Raw genomic sequence first — 18,419 nt, forward strand, 5'->3', positions numbered from 1 at the left:
AAAACAAATAAAATACAACCTGCCATGAAGTGCTTAAATTCCTACAGCAAAAAAAAAAAAAAAAAAAAAAAATTCACAGAAAACAGTCACCTTCAAAGGAAGTAGTATATATATAAAATTAAATAGTAACATGTACCAAAAAAATATTAGTAATAATATTCCAATTAAATCAGATAAATTAATTTCATCTCATATTAAAAGAGAACAAATCTTTGGGTCACATCAAGGACTTTATCCTTTTATTTAATGCTGCAAATTGAAATGAAGAGGGAAACAAATAATGAGGTATAATTCTGGAAATCATCTCATTCTTTAACGAGAGGAAGTAAAAATCAGATTCCAGGGAGGAGGTTTTGGCCTTGGAGCCAAGAACTTAATTTAAGATGAATAAACAAAAGCAGTGCTTACTCTGAGATGGAGACTGTTTGATGGCATAATTGTATAAAGAAGGAAATCTGCTGGAATGGAGGTGAATTGGAGTGAGGACAGCAATGCTGTTATACTATATTAGCCCTATCTATGAAAAAGAAGATTTTGCTCTCAAATAAGAGGCTGACTGATTCACAAGATCAAATATAGTTCATTTTCCTGAGCTTAATTCTAATAATGGAATCTCACAATATGCAGCAATGGTTCTCTTCTGAAGTTAAAGCTGCTGGTAAGATATAAACCTCTATTGCTGTAATCACCCTTTCCCTCCTCCAGTACTACGAAATCTCCAACATACAGACTCCTCTCCTTCCAATTCTAGGCCCTAAAATAGGAGACAATAAGCCTCTCCAGACCAATACTTAGAGTCCACAATTTACCTTTGCTTATAGCCTAACACATAGTCCTGGCAATTATGTTTTTATCCCATTCTTGAGCCTTCATCACTCTGTTATGCTTTTGCAATGTTTCCCAGTTCTAACTTGACATCTTCCCTGGGCCATTCCCCAAGCCTCCATTCTAGCAATCCAGTCTTCAGTGTAAGTTTTGTTCTTAAGACAGTCTTTCAGCATAGTGCCTAGGCTTTGATACCTGACGACAGACCACATTAATACCAGCTTCCTAGCTCAGCCTGACCCAATTTCAATGTAGCTCAACTTTTCATACTTTCTTCCCATGTGTACAAATGACTGTACAAATTATATAAACGGTCAACTGGTGTTTGCCAGATGGACAGAGAGAGAATGCAGCTTACCACACTTATGGGATATGAAGCTACTTACAAGACTGACCATCCTTTGCTAATTCCTAACACTACAAAAAGCCCGTTTCCTGTATTGCTCTGTGGCCAAGTCCAAAATCTTCTCAGCCTAACCAATTTGGCTTTAGTTAATATTTTCTTTAGTATGAATCTCAAGATAAAATGTATGTTAAAGTTTCAATTTGATATTTTGAAAACTGTAGATGTTATCAGAAGGTTGAGCTCTTTGGAAAGCATCTTGAAGAAACTGGGAACATGAATTAGGCATATGTTAAAAAAGGAGATAATATTATAACGTGAGGCAAACAGGTAAGAATGAACAAGGGGACTGAAGAGAAAGGTGAAGAGACTGAACCAGCTTAAATATACTGTTTAGAACAGAATAATGAGCAAAAAACAGTGAAAAGGTACTGAAACACAATTACAAAAGGCTCAGAAATTACTGAAATATACAGCCTCTATTATGCACTTTCATCTAGACTCCAGAAAACTACTACACTCTCTTGTCATTTGTCCATGACATTTCATTACCTAGAAAACTTTAGGCTGATGGGTATAAGATTTCATAAATAAAATAATTAAATAACCAGCCTAACATTTGGTTGTCCACTGTCCTATACAAAAGTTTGAATAACAAATATAATTTGTTAATTGTAAGTAATTTCATAGGTATAACTGCACCTATGGTATTAAAATGTATAAAGAGACATTTTTTAGACTTTTTTTTTTGCCAAATAATCATTTTAAGAACTCAAGTGACTATTAATATGTCTATTAACAGCCCTATCCAACTTCAGTTTCCACAATTCCTCCCATAAATCCCTTAATATAGTTAGGATAATTTTCTTTCCATTTACACATGTGCCAAACTAATTCTCACCTCCACAGCTTTGTTCATGTAGTTGTTTGTTGTTGTTGTTGTTGTTGTTTTAATTTTACCCTTGATCTTTTCTTTCTTGACATTCAATTTGTTTGCATGTTCCACTACACATGTGGTGCTTAATTATATAGAAATATTAGTCATTATTCTATTACTTCATCTAAGCAAGAAATTCCTAAAGAGCAAAAGATTCCACTCTTTTGATTTTCCCATAATATGCTGAGGTGAAAAAAGCACTAAAGTTAGAGCATAGACCTTAAAATTTAAAACAAAGTTTTAACACTCATAAAAAAAAAATCTATACTGATACCTACTTAGATGTGTATATATATATATATATACATATATATAATATATATGTGTATATATATAATGCCTTTAAAGGATACAGGTAAAGCTGATTGTGTGATTATAAAAGCTATGAAATTTGCACTATGAAATATGGTCTATCAGTAAGATAAATCAGTGTTCTATATCGGAAAATCATCAATTGCGTCTAAGGACTTTGAATATTCTTTCCATTTTTCAACTCTCAGAAAATTTCTCTCCACAACAAATTTTCTATTTAATCATCAATATTAAAGTTGCAAAGTTTTCAAAACTTTGGAGGTAAATAAAAATCATTTGCACATGGGAGAGGAGTTTGCATGTTAATTTTTTAATTTGAATTGTAGTGATATAAAATACAAATTTTAGAATAGATTTAAGTCATAAGCATAACACAATAATCAAACTATACTATGAAGATTTTTAAGACATTGGGCTTTTTTCTTCATTACTATATTATTTAAATAACAAAAATTCTACAGCGCCAAAATGTTAAAGGGTAAGGGTAGACATATAGAACAATAGAATAGAAATTAGAGCCCAGAAATAAATATGGTCAAATGGGTTCAGACAAGGGTATCAAGATAATTCAATAGGAGAAAGATGAGGTTTTATTTATTTTTTTTTTCCAAAAAATGTTACTGAACTACTGGTTATCCACATATAAAAGAATGATGTTCAAACCTTATACTATACAAAATTAGCTCAAAAGAAATCAAAGGCCTAAATTTAAGACTCAAAATTATAAAATTCTCAGAAAAAAACAAAAAACACAGAAATAAATCTTTGAGCTGTTTGTTTAGACAACAGATTCTCAGATGTGACATGAAAAATATGTGACCAAAAAAAAAAAACCCAGATTAATTGGATTTCATGAAAATTAAGTAATTCTGTGCTTTAAAGAATAACATTAAGTGAGAAAACTAATAAAATGCACCTGAGCCATCAAAAAAAAGTGAAGAACATCTGAATAATGGGAAAAATATTTTCAAACCATATATGTGATAAGACTCTTCTATCGAAAACATATGAGGAATGTTTGCAGTTCAACAATAAAAAGAGAATCTATTATAAAATGACCAAAGGATTTGAATACATAGTTCTCCAAAGAAAATGTACAAATGGCCAATGAATACATGGTAAGATTCTCAACACCATTAGTCACTAGGGAAATTCAAATCAAAAGCATAATAAAGTACTACTTCATATCCACTAGGATGGCTATAATAAAAAAGATAGACAATAACAAGTACTGGTGAGCATTTGGAGAAATTAGAATTTTTATATATTGATGATATAAATGCAAAATCGTGCAGCTGCTACAGAAAACATTTGGCAGTTCCTCAAAAAGTTAATCGTAGAATTAAGATGTCATCAAGTAATTCTACTAGTAGGTATACACCCGAGAAAACTGAGAAATATGTCCACACAAATATATGTACATAGATGTTAATAGCAGCTTAATTAATAATAGCCATACATTGAAAGCAACCCTACTAATGAATGGATTAAACAAATTGGTACATACAATTAAATATTTTCCAACCAAAAAAATTAAGTACTGACTCATGTTACAGCATGAATGAATCTTGAAAACATTATGCTAAATTATAGAAGCCAGATTCAAAATACCACACATTTTATTATTCCATTTATATTAAATGCCCTGAAGAGGCAAATTCATAAAGATAGAATATAGATTAATGGTTGCCAGGACCGATAGGGATTATTGTTAATAGGTATAGGATTTCTTTTTGGGTGATAAAAATGTTCTGGAATTAGATAGTGGTAATGGCTGTAAAAGTTTGTGAATATACTAAAAACCATTGAATTGTATACTTAAAATAGATTAACTTTGTGTTATGCAAATTATATCTCAGTAGAGATGTTATAAAAAATACTGTAGAGCTGACAATACAATTTCAGTAGTGCTTGTCAGAGTTATAATGAAATGTCAAAAATATGAAGTACCAAACATAATTAGTATAATAGAGACCTGAGAAAATCATTAAAACTTTTCAGGTGTTTTAGAATTTAAGTTTTCAAAAATCTATTATCAGTTTTTAGTATTCTTCATGATAATTCAACAATGTAAACAAGAAGCCAAATAAACATACAAAATTATTTTTTTAGCATTTGAAAAAACTGAAGCAGAAAATAATTAAAATGTATAAAACAACACATTCAACATTAACTATAATACTTCCTGGACTTTCATTTGACCTTATTAATAGAATTCTAATATGTTCTGTATCTTACTGAATCCTAAATATAAATTATTTAGTGGCATCTATGGAGTCATAATGAATCAAGTTTCAAGCTAGATTACTTAGAAAAGGAACAGAAACTGACAAAAACATTTTTTAAAAAACAACAGATAAAATGCTATTAGTATTCACCTGTTTATTTTTTAAAAAGTACGGACAATTATTAGGCTCATATTTCCCAGAATATAGATTAGTTACTGCCTCAAATTTCAAGATGTAATGTACAATATATAGACTATTCATGGTAGTGGTAGGAAAAAGAAAGGCCATGTAATAACGTTAACACTTTAAATTATAAAAATCAACATAAAATAAATCAGATTTAAGACTTAAATCTGCTGGGTACTACAAAGACTGGTGTTTGTTCCCCAATACTGGTTCTCCTTCACTTTCATAATAGAATCCCTGACTTTTGTCTGGGCATTTTATTGAACACAGACACACACAAACACACACACACACACACACACACACACACACACACACACACACGGAAAGAAAAAAAAAACTATATATTTCAGTTTTCCTTGCAGCTGAATGTGAAAAAGTGACTGAACCATAGCCAAACATATATATTGTGAGGCATCATTTATGAAATTTACTCTTAAAAAACATCTACAAGTGTCCTCTCTTCCTTCCTTTTCCTTGATGGCTGGAGAATATATGTCATGGCTGAGCACAGACAGCCATTTGGGATCCTGAAGTGCTCTTTGAAAGGAAGTCATGCACAGAAGAGCATAAGGTAAAAGGAGTCCGAGTCACTAAGTACTTCATGGAATACTGCCATCCTCCTAGACTGTTTTCTTCTGGAGTTTTACATGAGAGAACAAACATTTACCATAAGTTAGCATCATTTTGAATCTCTAGTACTCAAAGCTGATTCTCATTTAAACCTACACGAGAATGGTAGCTGGCAGTGGGATGCTACAAATAAAAACAATGTATAATATACAGCACTGTCTTAGTACAGATATTGGATGACAAGTGGCAAGGACTCAAGATATCACAGGCTAAATAGCTGATGTCCCTTGTAATCATGGCCTTCAGACATTTTCACTTTGAAAGCCAGTCTACATAATGACTGAGGCTATGGTGTTAGAGAAAACTGTATAACAAATTCTGAATTTAAGTATTAGATGTCACCTATTGCTTTCAGTCTTATGAGAAAAAATAAATCTGGCTATAGCTAGCCAGCATAAAATCAGAGATGAAAATAGAATACAACTTTGATAAGGCAGGTAATCTCATCTGGAATCTGCAATTTAAGTTTACTGAGAATCTAGTAATTAGAGACTTAGATGGATAAAAATGTTATCAGCTTTCTTCCTTAAATTGAGGCAGTTTCAATAGGAGACTTCAAAATGGAAACAATATTGATATTCTAAACTATAAATGTCTGTAGGCAGACAAGATTAAGAATTTTGCCTTCCCTCCAAACCCATTGCTTCAGAAAGTAGATGAGAATAAAGGGCATCAAATATATGGTGATGGAGAGAACCCACTCTGGGTGGTGAACACACAATGTGAGTTAAAGATGATGTATTACACAATTATACACCTGAAATCTATGGAACTTTACTATGGAACAATTGTCACCCCACTAAACTTTAATTAAAAATAATAATAAAGTTCAACCATTGTAGATATTATTAATTTGAAAGAGAGGAAAATGGGTAGAACATAAAAGCCAGTAAGTAAAAGAACGGAATCTTCAGAACTATAAACTATGTCTAGACTTGATCTTTGCAGTTACTTAAACATAGAACCTAGTGAAATCAGGTAACTCAGCAGACTACTAAGTTTTTGAAGGAAATGTTTAGACAAACAAATTAAAATCTGACTTGAAACTGTCTGTAGTTCTTCAATCTCTAAAGCAACCTACAGTCCCCGAATTCTATTAAGGCTATGAAACTGTGCGACAGTCAAGAATGACAAACACTCTAAAGTCTATTTCATATGTGGCCATAAATAATAATGGACAGATAAAACCTTTTCAAAGGGAAGATCCAGGAGATTTTCAAGATGTGATAACTCGAATGTTATCACATTCGAATGTGAAAGAAGGAAGTATGCACTATTCCTATAAGATGAATTTGGTAACAGCTATGCAGGCAATGACAGCTATATTTCCTACTCCCCTTTTCCAAAGTTTTTATTATGATTGTTCTGTTTCTATGCCACCTATTATACTGGGTGTGTAGAGGGAAAGCTTTATACTTTAATTTACAGGTTGCTAGACCATGAAGTGTTACCTCTTGTTTACGTGAGGAAGACTGGACATACCCTAATATTCCAACTGGAATTAAGTTTGGATGAGTAGTGATATATTCAATTTCATTGATTCCTGCTCTAATTTTTACCATTTCTTTTCTTCTGCTTCAGATTTAATTTGCTCTTATTTTTCTACTTTTCTATAGTGGAAACTTAGATGATTGCTTTTACATCCTTGTTCTTTTCTAATATATGCTATAAATGTCCCTCTAATTACTAATTTCACTGCATCCCTGCCACAAATTTTAGTAAATTGTGTTTTCATTTTCAATTACAGTTGACCCTTGAACTATGCAAGGGTTAGGGACACCAACCCCGCAGGCAGTTGAAAATCCGTGTGAAACTACTAGTCAGCCCTCACATATGTAGATGCCCAGCTGCAGATCAAAAATATTCAGACAAAAAGTTAGGCTATTGCTGATATGTACTATGCACTGAACATGTACAGACTCTTTATTCTTGTCATTATTCTCTAAACAATACAGTATAACAACTATTTACATAGCATTTGCATTGCATTAGGTATTATAAGTAATCTAGAGATGATTTAAAGTATACAGGAGGGGGTGTGTAAGTTATATGAAAAACTAAGCCATTTTATATAAGGGACTTGAGCATCCTCAGATTTTGGTATATTTGGGAAGTCCTGGAATCAATTGCTCATGGATACCAATTGCTCATGGACGACTGTACTATGTTTTTTCTTATACATATATACCTACGATAAAGTTTAATTGATAAAATAGGCACAGTAACAGATTAACAACAACCAATAATAAAATAGAAAATTATAATATACTATAATAAAAGTTATGTGAATGCTCTCTTTCTCTCTCTGATAATTGATCTGATAACCAAGATGGCTACTAAGTGACTAAGTGGGTGGATAGCAGTGTAGATACGGACAAAGGGATGATTCACATCCCAGGTGGGATGGAATGGGAAAGCGAGAGATTTCATCACACTATTCAGAACAACATGCAATTGAAACTTGTAAATTAGTTCTGGAATTTTCCATTTCATATTTCTGAACCATGGTTGATTGCAGGCATCTGAAACCATGGGAAGTGAAACTACAAAAAAGGTGGGACTGGTATATTTCAAAATGGTTCCTTTTTCCTTCCCCCTGCTGGAAGCATAAGGAGATTTTTCTGTTATTCACTGTGAGAACTCCAGGAGATAAAATTCACAAAAGTGTGGGGGCCCCACCAATGACTGAGTCACTCCGGGGTTTTTATTTCTCAGACTTGTGACACTGAGCCTCCAGCAATTTATCAATTACAAGTCAACTTTCCCTACTATGGCACTGGTTCAATAGAGGTTTCAGGTCATGGAATTCCATTCTGGTGAGTGTGGTTCTCTGTATTTGCCTGTCAGTTTCTCTATTTTTGGTGGCGGCATTTTGCTTTGTGACCCTACTACTCTCATAGGTGTAAGAAGAGTTGATTTTTTAGTTTATTTAGCTTTTTACTTGTTGTTAGGATGAAGTGGAAACTTCTAAGTTTTTTTCCAAGCTGCACTGAAAACTGAAACAAGTAGTGTATATTCAAGGTAGAAATTTATGTCCATCTTACATAAATGTCCAATATCCAGTGTTAGTATGACATAAATTCTGTAACCTAGGTACTTTCAGCTTTCTACTCCAACACACTAATTGTAGCTTCATTGTCATGGTCTAAAATAGAATCCCAGCCATGATATACATGTTCCAAACAATAGGATTGGAGAAAGGCAGAAAGAAGAGACAAAAAGGCATTACCAACTGTCTTTTGGTGAAATTTCCCAGAATCTGTCACACAATACTTCCACTTAGGATACATTATGGTAAACTAAAAAATGGCCTACCAAGATGTCTATACCCTAATCCCCAGAACCCTGAATGTTACCGTATATGTCAAGTTTTCTCAGGCTGTTATAACAAACTCTATCAACTGAATAGCCTAAAAAACAAAAATGCATTTTCTGGAAGCTGGAAGTCTAAGACAAAAATTTCAACTGATTCAATTTCTGGTGAGGGTTATCTTCCTGGTTTGCAGTCAGCCTTTTTCTCTCATGTCATCACATGGCATTTCCTTGGTACATGCATGGTGGAGGGGGGCAGTAGAGAGAACATGCTCTCTGGTGTCTCATTTTATCACCATAGGATTAAGACACTAATTCTATCAAATCAAAGGCTCACCCTTATAACCTCATTTAACCTTACTTATTTAGAGGCCCCATCTCCAATATAGCCATATTGGGGATTCGTGCTTTAACATATGTATTTATGGGGGGAGGGAGGGGGCGGGGTCACAAAGATTCAGTCCATAATACCTTATATGGCAAAAAGTAGTTTGCAAATGTAATTAAGGAACTTGAGATATGTTGATTATCTGGGGGGAGGGTACTGTATGATTTAATAACAAGGGTCAGGAGATCAGAGAGGAAGTAGAAGCTGTGACAATGGAAGGAAGAGGTTCAAGTCATGTGAAGTAAAGATCACAAGCCATGGAATGCAGGCAGTTTGTCGAAACTAGAAAAGGCAAAGTAATGGATTCTTTCTTATAGTCTCCAGAAAGAACCATCCTGCTGAGACCTTAATTTTAGCCCAGTAAAAGCAATTTCAGACTTCTGGTCTCTGGAACTATAAAATAATAAATTTGTGTTGTGTTATGACACCAAGTTTGTGATAATTAGTTACAATAGCAATAGAAAACTAATATTTATAGCAACATGTAGCTGCAAGAGAAGCTGTAGCTTCTGTAGATTTGGGGCAGGTAAAATAACGAGGGTTCTATTATTGAGAAAGAAGAGAGGAAAGACATCGGGAAGCAACCATCACTCACTGCCTGGAATTTTTGCTGAATATAGTAGTGGAATAAGCTTTTATGTTTGCCTCCTTTGGTAGAGGTTTATGTTCCGTGTTTGGGAAGGATGTATGCAAATGTTTCAAATTGTCCTTCAATGTCCATTACACCCTTCTTCTACAACAAAAGGACACCATGTTTTAACTGGACATATGACTGGGCAGAATGAGACTATATTTCTTAGACACCTGTATACATATGCCTAATTTGTGGCCAAACAGATACAAGCAGAATATTGAATGTCATCTTCCAAGAACTTCACATAAAGTGAACACAATCCCTTTTCCCACTCCTCCTGTGTCCCCTCTTCCTTCCTGCTAGTTACAATGAAGACATAATGGCTGGAGCTGGCAAAGCCATCATGGACCACGAGATGACCTTGGAAATAGATGCTATGCATGGTGGAGCAACAAGATAGAAAAAGCAAAAAGCTCAGAATGTTATGATGCAGAGCTGCTACAGTTGCCATGCACTATCTCCAGACTTTTATGTGAGAGAAAAACAAATTTCTGTTCTAAGTCTCTACTATCTGGAGCCAATTACTATCCATTCTAACTAATACATTCCCTTCCTTCTCTTTTATTTCTCTCAGAGAACTTTTCACTTTAATTTTTACTGGTGTCTCTAGATACACGACTTGTATGACAAAGTTCTAGCTTTAACCTCTAACACTGGTGCACTCATTTAAAGGCACAAGTCTTCTGAACTATTATAATTAAGAGATTTAGAAGGAACTTAGTTAAACATATGATAGCTAGATAAATCCAATGAGCGACTAACTAGGAATTCTAGGTGATTAGTAAGAAAGCTTCTTTCTGTAGAGAGCATACACAGTATCGTATACTTCTGCACTCTAAAATTATAGCCATGCATAACTACACTATGGCCACATGAGAATACCATATTAAAGTGTAGAAATACATGTAGGTCATTGCTACTAACTTATCAGTTTATACAAAGCATTCCTAATTTAAGTGTTACTTTATAATTTTTATTTAATTAATATAATTTTCATTTTTATTTTTAAAAAATGATAAAATTGTATCTGATGGAGTAGATGTTTAGCAGAGGCTCTCAAACTCTGTCACAGGACTCCTTTATAATCTAAAAAGTCACCTTTTATGTGTTTTATAGCTTGTAATATTTACCATATTAGAAATTAAAAGTTTAAATTATTTATTCATTTTAAAATAATAAAACTATACCATGTTCTCAAAAATTACATAATTTTATGATATAGAACTATATTTCCAAAAAATATCAGTGAGAAGAGTAAGATTATTCTAAATTTTTGCAAGTCTATAATACTTAAAATCTGCCTTACTAGAAGGCAGACTTTCAAATTTGCACATACATTAAATATCTTACAAGTCATATAGCATCTGGAAAAGCTCCATGATATGAGAGAATGACAGTAAAAGAAGTCTTAGTATTATTATTAGTAAAATTATTAATACTCCTAAATCTCCTAAAAGTATTTCAAAAACCCAGAGTGGTCCTTGGATTACTCTTTGAGAACCACCATTACACAGAATAGATATAGAGAAAAGTCTCACAAAATTGGACTGATTATAGGAAGGCCGATCAAAATATATGAAAATACTCAAAATTATAATGAAATACAATTTAAAGATTATATCAAGATGACAAAGGAGATTCTAAAAATATATGTTCTCCATAATTTCTCTTGGTTAAAGAGAAAAGAAAAAGGAAAATATATTAAGAAAATAATAAAAATGAGGTTACTACTCTCAAAACCATTAGATATAATATTATCTACACAAAGAAGTAAAGATATAAAGTTGAATGTATTTATTAAGAATCAGATAAATTTGAGAGAATTATGCATTCAAATAAATAAGTGTAAAAATATTTTAAAAGTATGTCTTAAAAAATGCTGAAAAGCCAGAAGAGAAAATAAAGATAAAACAAGCATGACAAAAGTAGTAATTTTCTAAAAATTTTAGTTGAGACAATTTTAGTTATATTCAAAGTCTGTTTATTAAACTGACTCCAAAATTCAAATTTTGAATCACATAATAATGAGAAATGACCCAAAAATTATTGTCAAAGATTTACACACTAAAATGTCATAAGAATTTGGCAATTGTATGGGTAAGGCTTATTAGTAAATATTCCAAGGACAAGTAATTCCTATATCCCTTAAATTGTTCCAAAGTCTAGGGAAAAAATGGAAGTGTCTTAAGACAGACCATTGTCCTGGTATCAGCACCTCAAAAAGAGGCACAAAAGGAAAAACAATACAATCTCACTCATTATTACAGGGGGAAAGATCTTTAAATAAGTATTAGCAATCCCAATTAAGTGTTTCCTAATCAGACAAAATCAATGACTAAGTTTCGTTTTAAGAATGCAAACATAGTTCAAAATAAGAAAACATATTGATTTAATTAATTGCCTTAGAATAATGGTCTAAAAAAAATTAAGACTACATAACACAGTCTGAAAAGGCAAGTGATAATATTCAACAAGTATGTATGTTTTATATTTAATTCAGCATCTCAGTAATGAGATAACTTCCTGAAGAATACCTATTAGAAATTATAATATCATATTTCAAGATGAAATAATATGGGCATTAGCATCAAAGTCAGAAATAATACAAGAATACTCATTTGCCACCAATATTATTCTGAATTTCTAACCTACTCAAGAAAACAAGAAAAGCAGCAAAATGTATGATTGCTAGAAAGGAAGAGGAAAATGATCATTTTCTAATGCAAACCTTTAAAAATCTAACAGAATCAACTGAAAAAATCATTTAAACTCATAAGATAGTGACGAAAAAAATCAACCTTTATAAAAACACTAGTCTGAAATTATAATTTAAACATTTTTCAATTATCATAAAACATTAAAAAAAATTTTGAAATAATCTTAAGTGTGCTAGATGTATGTGAACAAAACTAAACAAACCTAGTGAAAGCCATAAGAACTGAATAAGTGGAGATCTATACAGAGGTCCCTAATTATTAATATATGACTCAATATTGTCATAAGTCTATACTCCCATTATCAATTTATAAACATGCCATTAAAATACATATATTTTATTGTACAAATGATTTTAAACTTCATTTGAATAAAGCACAAAAATAGCCAATTATTATAAAAAGTGGCTTTCCTTATCAAAAATCAGTATCCCATAGCTAGAATATTAAAATATTACTTTTGATTAAATAGACACAAGAATATCATATGTAATAAAGGTATTATTTTAAATACCTGGTAGAATAATAATTAACAAATAGTGTTGGAATAATTTAATACTATATATAAATAAATAAAAAGTTTTACCCTTACTACAGTAACTCAAAAAAAATAAAATAAAATAAGCTCCAAATGGAATAATAAAAGTAAAAATTAAAAAAAAAACAGGAAAATATGAGAATAAAAGGACTCATCTTTTTATAATGCTAGGTCTGGGAAGGAGTTTAGAATTATATAAAGAATAGAAACCCCAAATACGCATTTATCTGACCACATTTGAATTAAAAGTCTCTGAACAGCAAAAGACACTGTAGATAAAATTAATACACAAATAATAAAATTGGAACAACATATGATAATGGCAAATTTCGCTGATACTATCCTTTCCAAATTAAATGGAGTAAAACTCTATATATCAAGTCCATACTAACAGAAAAATGAACAAAGGATATGAATGAACAAAGAAAAAGAAAATGAACCAAGGCAAGTCACAAAATAAGGAATAAAAAAGTCAACACAAAAAAATAACAGTTTACTTTCACTAATGTAAGTATGATGTAAGTTAAATCTGCATGTTTCTTAATAAAAAATCTGTTGGCTTAATTGGTTTAGGCATTTCCAAAAGAAAAAGGTACTTCTTCAAAATCATTTAAGGTTCACTAATTGTTTAAATTAATTAGCGAATTGTGACATAATTCGAGCGAAGAGCAAATGAGCTAAAATTTCGAAGGAACAATTAATAGTCTGAAAGTAGCAAAATGGAAACAGAAATTACAGTTAAAGGGCAGGGGCTTTATTAGAAAGGGGACCTACAGCAAATTCTGTTTATTTCCGGGCAAGGAGAAGAAGAACCAAAAGGAGACCTATCTGGAAATCTGCAATAGGGATATATGGTTTCAGAAATACTGAAAGAGGACCAAGATAATGTCAGAAAACCTGTCTTAAGAAAGAGTGGCAAAAGGGCTTCAAGTCTGAAAAATGAGGTAGACAAGAATAACTGAAGGATATACGTATCGGCCAGTTTCTCTGCTTGCTATAAAAGTAGGCTGCCCCTCTAAATCAGTTACCTATTTATTGATCCTGTTTCTCACTTTGTTGATAACTAGGGAGAGTACATGCACCCTCTCCAGAAGATGAGTCAAGACAAAGCGTGTGAAATTTCAATCTTCATGCCTCAAGGAGGGAAGGTTTGTTCAAGCTCTTAGAAAAAAATTAGGCTATGATTCTAGGATGTGGGCTATCAAAGATAGAGACCCACAACACATAGACTTTCTCTTTCTTTCCATGAGATGGAAACAGTGAAGGTTCCTGGCCATCACCCTTTCCTTACCTTTTACATGTTTTCTTTCCTTCCTAGCAAAATATGTTTAAAATAGGTTAAGGAAGCGTCAGATGTGAGGATGAGGTGACAAGAAGAAAAGGAAAAACTATGCTGCCGCTCAGATAAATATATGGCAAAATTTTTCCCCTGTGAATCTCTTTCCTTTTGTCTCCAAGGGGTGTGACTTTTTCTCATACTACATCCCTTTGAAAATTCATGTTTGCAATATAAGAAATAAGAAAAATAAATTTAAAAAAGACTATTAGAGCCAACAAAGCAGATAACAGAATATTTCATAGTCTATCCCTTTCACTAAAATTTTGCAATAGAATTTTAGGCCAAAGCCCCACTTAGGAACTGCTTCGTTTACTATTACTCCCCATACATACAAGGTCTGACAATTACGTTGGCGAACTTGTTGCAACGATGTTGCTAACTTTTTCTTGATATCAGAGGGATTATTCATTATGAATTTGTACCAACTGCACAAACAGTTAACCAAGTTTTCTATTTGGAAGTGCTAAAAAGGCTGCATGAAAAATTTAGATGAAAACAACCTGAACTTTTTGCCAATTCATGGCTCTTGCATCACGACAATGCACCAGCTCACATGGCACTGTCTGGGAAGGAGGTTTTAGCCAGTAAACAAACAACTGTATTCGAACACCCTCCTTACTCACTTGATCTGGCCCCAGTGACTTCTTTCTGGCCCCAGTGTCTTTCTTTACCCAAAGACAAAGGAAATATTGAAAGGAGGACATTTTAATGACATTCAGGACATCAAGCGTAATATGAAGACAGCTCTGATGGCTATTCCAGAAAAAGAGTTCCAAAATTGCTTTGAAGGGCGGACTAGGCGCTGGTATTGATGCGTAGGGAATAATTCAAAGGTGACGGTAGTGATATTCAGCAATGAGGTATGTAGCACTTTTTCTAGGATGATTTCGCAAACTTAATTGTCTGACTGCGTGTATTTTCCTCAGTAACCTTTGAGGAAAACGGTTGACTACACTAAAGCAGATTTCAGAGTCTTGCGTGTGCTAGTAAAATTCACCATAAGAGTATCTAGATTTCCCTAAAATCCATTATAATAATATACAAGTTTCCCTAAACCTTGATCTAATTACCACCATAATATTTTATTTATGTCAGCCTGTTCTACGAGAGGAACAACCATACAACAACCAGTATCTGTAAGCTGTGGGTAAATAATGACCCTCGCAATTGTTTCAGATCTTTAATTTCTTGTATTAGGCCTGAGTTTTTAACAGATTCCGTCCTCATGGCTCTTGACTTTTGGTTGTGTATATCATTTACAATTCACTCTGATACTATAAACTCTGATTGTTATATGTACTTCAGGCTTTGCAGCACATTTCTTTCCTGCGTTTTATTTCTGTCTCTCATTTACAGTTTATTCTTGTACCATAAACTCTGGTTACTTATAAGGACTTCTGGCTTTGCAGCACATCATTTCCTAAATGAATGTAACTTGAACTCACTGCTGTGATTTTTTCCATTTTAGGTTACCATAAATATGGGAAGTTTTAAGCCCTTTGAACAAAACACATCTTATCCCAAAACAGAAGCAGATTGAAACACTGACAACTCTTTCTAAATACTGAAACTTGAATTCCATTCTTGATTAATCCTTTCCATCATGTTGCTCAGAGCATTTTTTTTTTTAAATGAACTCCTAGTATTAAATACTGATATTTTCTCACCCTCTTCCTTTTCCCTACTGCCTAACTGTTTCTGTGTTTCTTGGATCCTAGGTTCTCTTCAGCATTCTATGGTATTATTGTTCTCACTGCAGTTTCTAATACACCAAGTTCCAAGTCACTAAAGACTAGATATGTTAGTAAAACTAATAAAATAATACTGTATCAACCAAGTAAGCTGAAGAGGAGACTAGAAATGAAACCAGCAGAAGATGGAACAAGAATTTTATATAGAAGATTCAGAGATAAATTTTATATAATTAAAATTCATTTCAACTACTTCAAGAAATTGAGCTGGAGATAATTTCTATAATATTCTATAAATGGTAGCGATAAGCAATGAAAAAGCATAGGGCGATTTACATATTTATATAATATGAATAAACAGTCCTACGTTTATAACAGTTCACATCTAACCATAACGATGTGGTTAGAAGAATTATCAATAACATTAAAAACCTTTAGAAAATTCCGTATAATGCATATATTTTACCAAAAATTTCATAACATTCAAAATAATTCCAAAGCCCAATATACAATGATATACTCTATGTAACTTCATAGATATGAAATAAAATAACCTTTGTAAGATGAATATTTTACTCCAAATTGATTATCAGCATATCTAAATTGGTGATCAGTATACAACATATCCATATCAAATTGATTATCAGTATACATCATTCAGTGAAAGTCTCTTCTGTATAAAGCATATAAAAAAAAACAGGTGCCGGGTACATAGTAGGCACAGTGCCGGCTACATAGTAGGCACTCAATAAATATAAGTTCTTTTCTATTTCCATTGTCCTCAAAGCAGTACTGATATAGCACAAATAGACATGCCTGAAATCAGTGAGATTATATTCTACATAGAGTGCCAAAAGACACTTCACATGCACTTTACAGTTTTATAAAGCCTGCTATCATCTAGAGCAAATTAATACAGTGGCATTGAGTACTCATGAGGGAAAAGTTTCGAATGGGATACATTTGCCTTTTAAATCTATGTTTTTATTCAATGGATAACTTGTGAGATTTAAAGGCTTGAGGACATTTCCATGCTATATTTAGAACACATATCCTCAATTATTTGAAATCAGACTAATGACAACCTGGACGTTTTCTGAATGTCCTTCTAATCATATGAGTATAATACAAATAGTTGTACCTCAGTCTACAAAGAAACAGGTGAAGGAGCATATCACAAAGACAGTTCTTCACAAATAAAAAAAGTTCACTCTTGTTAATTATACTACAATGCTGTCTTCAGGTCTACCTTTACTTAACGTCCAAATCAAAACAAAACTCTAAAGATTTTTAAAAAGCACAAGCTCTGGAGTTAAAAGACCTAGAGTTAAGTCCTAGAAATGTCACTTAACTGTGGCCTGTAGAAGTAAACTAACCCCTCTAAGCCTTAACTTTCCTATTTATAAAAATACCTAACTTACAGTGCTATGGAGAATAAACTACATACTATATGCGAAATATCTAGCACAGTGCCGGGTACATAGTAGGCACTCAATAAATATAAGTTCTCTTCTATTTCCATTGTCCTCAAAGCAGTACTGATATAGCACAAAACACTGAATGAATATTATGCTATATGTAGACTTATCAGCCTTTAATAAATTAAATATTTCTTTATATTTTAACTATTAAGAAGCAAATTACATTACTATTAATATCTGCTTGCAATAATTAATAAAATAAACATATATATATATAAAGCATAAATTATAAAATAGTAGCGGTAGGAGTTATGAATATGTCACATTATATTTGTACTACATTATTATATGACTTTTCTCACATCAAGAAAATCACAAGCAGATCATTAATAATATAATGGAAGATATTTAAATGAGATTGAAGAAATTCTTAGGACAAAGTTCCTTGATATGGCTTTGGGCAATGGTTTATTAGATATAACACCTAAATATTTAATTATAAAAATATTTCAAAGAAAAATAATAAACTAATACTTACATGTTTCCGATGTGCAAGCTTTCTTGTTATATTAGTTTCAGGCTGAAAAAATAGATCTTCAAGGAGTATATCTTCATATCTTTTGTGTATGTAAATCCATTGTGTTTGACATTCATTACTAAATTTTTGTTGATGTTTTTTATACAGAAACAAGGAGCTGAATATAAGGGGGGAAAGTTGTCATTTAGTGTTTTGCCAATAAAAAAAAAAAAAAAAAAACCTACTCATGAGTTTACTTTTATCTTAGAAAACCTGGTAGAGTAAATTTAATATCTTACTTGTTTTCATTATTATATAAAGCTTTTTAGGCACTAAGGTTTGTTTATCAACATTCATCAGGAGATAAATGAGTGCTGAGAAATCTCTCCTTATATGAATCG

The 18,419-nt window shown here is 32.3% G+C and overlaps 1 protein-coding gene across 1 annotated transcript in view; it reads right to left on the reverse strand.

The window, feature by feature from the left end:
• The window catches only part of LRRIQ3 (leucine rich repeats and IQ motif containing 3), a 134,123-nt gene that overhangs the window by 59,915 nt on the left and 55,789 nt on the right, over positions 1 to 18,419 (reverse strand). The window contains exon 4 of the mRNA XM_033115872.1: positions 18,040 to 18,196. Within this exon, the coding sequence (XP_032971763.1) occupies positions 18,040 to 18,196 (157 nt within the window). The remainder of the gene's footprint in view (positions 1 to 18,039; positions 18,197 to 18,419) is intronic.

Source organism: Rhinolophus ferrumequinum, chromosome 9, assembly GCF_004115265.2.
Source record: "Rhinolophus ferrumequinum isolate MPI-CBG mRhiFer1 chromosome 9, mRhiFer1_v1.p, whole genome shotgun sequence".
NCBI lineage: Eukaryota > Metazoa > Chordata > Mammalia > Chiroptera > Rhinolophidae > Rhinolophus > Rhinolophus ferrumequinum.